Here is a 2,502-nt window from a genome sequence, read left to right as displayed (position 1 = left end):
GAAACATGCCTGACTTCCTGTCAGGAACAGGAAGTGGAAACATGCCTGACTTCCTGTGTGCTGCAGGCTCACATTCAGTTTCACATGCGGCTGTCGGGCCCCAGCTGACCAATCACAGCCCAGAGGCTCCCGGTCCGCCTGCGTCCTGCCGTGTCTCCGGTCCGTCGGCCTGACGGTGGAGCTCCGGCAGCAGATATCTACTACCATGACTCCACATAACCCCCACCGCGGCCCGGATGCATCATGGATGCAACAACTGCTCAAGAGTTGAACTGGCAACCTGTGACCTCCTGTCGGGTCAGAGGCGTTTGACCCGACAGAACCGGACTCGCATACAGAACCTTGTGAAAGCATTCGGCCTCCTTGAACTTTAACCTTTCGCCGCTTTTCAGGCTTCAAACAAAAAGATAAATTTTGATTATTTTGAAGAATCAACAGGAATCGTGAGGTGGAACGAAATTTATTAGATATTTTAAAAGGTTTTTAAATAAAAACCTGCAAAGTGTGGCGTCAATATTCTGGCCCCTTGTGTTGAAACTCTGTAGCGCCACCTGGTGCTGCGATTACAAACCTCTCAGTTTTGCACATGGAGAGAATGAAACTTCCTGAAAGCAGCTGGAGCTCAGAGAGGCTGGATGGAGAGAGAACAGCAGCTTCCAGCTCTTCCACAGACTCTCCATTGGATTCAGGGCTGGGCTTTGACTAGGCCATTCTAACACCTGGATACGTTTATCTGTGTAGGTTCTGCTTCATGTTTGGATCGTCGTCTTGCTGGAAGGTAAATCTCCGTCCCATCTCAGGTCCTCTGCAGGTTTTCTGCTCCATCAATGTTTTCCATCTTCTCTGTCCCAGACCATGATGCTGCCACCGCCATGTCTGACCGTGGGGATGGTGTGTTCAGGGTGATGCTTTCATCTGACCAGAGCTGCTCCTCCATGTTTGTGTCTCCCAGGTGGCTTGTGGGAAACTTTAAACCAGATTTTCATGGACGAAGCAGCTTTCTTCTTCTGGCTGCTCTTCCATAAAGCCCAGATTCATCCAGGGTCCCACCTGAGCTGCAGATCTCTGCAGCTCATCCAGAGTGACCCTGGGCCTGTTGGCTGCCTCTCTGACCAGTCTCCTCCTTGGTCCAGATGAAGGTTTGGCAGGTCGGCCGGGTCTGGGTACATCTGGTCCATTTCAACCTGATCGCTGCTCAGAAGCTGCTTCAGGTGTTTGAAGCTCTTTGTGGATCCAAACCCGGTTCTGAGCTTCTGGACCGGCCTGCTGTGATCCTGGGTCTCATGATTCTCTCTGCGCTTTAAACCCCAGAGACCATCAGAGCTTTTATAGACCTGATCACAGCAGGTGGATCACCAGGATCATTCAGAGACAAACTCAATGTCTGGACTGACAGGAAAGGAGCCCGAGAAAATTACACGCCACACTTTGCAGTTCATTTGTTAAAAAGATACAATAAACTTTGTTCCACCTCCTGATTGTGTCCCACTTGATTCTTGACAACATAATAAAAGTTTTACATCTTTATGTCTGAAGCCTGAAAAGCGGCTCTGATTTCTCTTTGATTCACATTTTATCTGTTTCTAGTCATTTGTATTCAGGTGAGTTTTAATTCATCGTCACTTTTTGTTTTCTCCTCTTCCAGGTTCTTGTTGGTAAAAAAGAAATGAGAGCAAACGTACAAATATGACCATGATGACGAAGGCGGCCAGATACGACGTTCTGGCCATCCACATGCTGACGAAGCGGTAATGTTCTCCAGACACCACGTTCCTCAGGAAGCCTGCGGAGAGCAGAGCTACCGTCAGCCGCCTCTACCTGCTGCAGGTACGTCACGGTCAGGTGGTCAGAGTGGGCGGAGCCTGAGTACCTTTGTTCTCCTCGTTCTCGGCAAGCGCCTTCACACTGGACATCAGGATGTCGTCGTAGCCCAGGAACTCGTCCAGCAGGAAGCGACTGAAGCCGTCGCCAAAGCACTCGTCCTTGGTGGGATCTGCACAGAACACAGAGAGGTCAGCGGGGTCAGAGAGGTCAGAGGGGTCAGCGGGGTCAGTGAGGTCAGCGGGGTCAGAGAGGTCAGCGGGGTCAGTGAGGTCGCGTGACGTGGCGGCTGACCCAGAGTGACGACCATGACGGGGATGTTGAGCCTCTGCCTGGTGCTCTGCGACAGCCGCAGGAAGCCGTACTCCAGGGAATACTCCACGATGTACTCGTCCTGCGGCCACACTGTAACCATGACAACGAGAGCAGCAGGGTGTAAACAACAACAACCCGAAGTAAACAGTCAGCCGTAGAAAGAAGATCTCTCCATCAACTGAGGGGAAGGACTGACAGAAGGTGGAGGTGGGTTTACCTGCTCTGGTCATCATCTCCAGCTCAGACACTGAGTCCTGCAGCGGCTGCATACCTTTAGAGGCGGGGCTAAACGACACGTCCTGGCTGTCATTGGCTGCTCCTCCAGAGCCTCCTCCAATCACAGACGGTTGGAGACGGGGCTCAATG

General features: G+C 51.7%; 1 protein-coding gene across 1 annotated transcript in view; it reads right to left on the bottom strand.

The window, feature by feature from the left end:
* tmem259 (transmembrane protein 259) overlaps positions 1-2,502 on the bottom strand; it is a 9,663-nt gene that overhangs the window by 2,629 nt on the left and 4,532 nt on the right. Inside the window, exons 4-7 of the mRNA XM_017304427.1 lie at positions 2,354-2,495; positions 2,116-2,226; positions 1,871-1,993; positions 1,683-1,783 (exon numbers count right to left, since the gene is read on the bottom strand). Of these exons, the coding sequence (XP_017159916.1) occupies positions 1,683-1,783; positions 1,871-1,993; positions 2,116-2,226; positions 2,354-2,495 (477 nt within the window). The remainder of the gene's footprint in view (positions 1-1,682; positions 1,784-1,870; positions 1,994-2,115; positions 2,227-2,353; positions 2,496-2,502) is intronic.

This window comes from Poecilia reticulata, linkage group LG4 (genome assembly GCF_000633615.1).
Source record: "Poecilia reticulata strain Guanapo linkage group LG4, Guppy_female_1.0+MT, whole genome shotgun sequence".
Taxonomy (NCBI): Eukaryota; Metazoa; Chordata; class Actinopteri; order Cyprinodontiformes; family Poeciliidae; genus Poecilia; species Poecilia reticulata.
The sequence above is the reverse complement of the archived record's forward strand: the minus strand, read 5'-3'. Positions and strand labels throughout refer to the sequence as shown.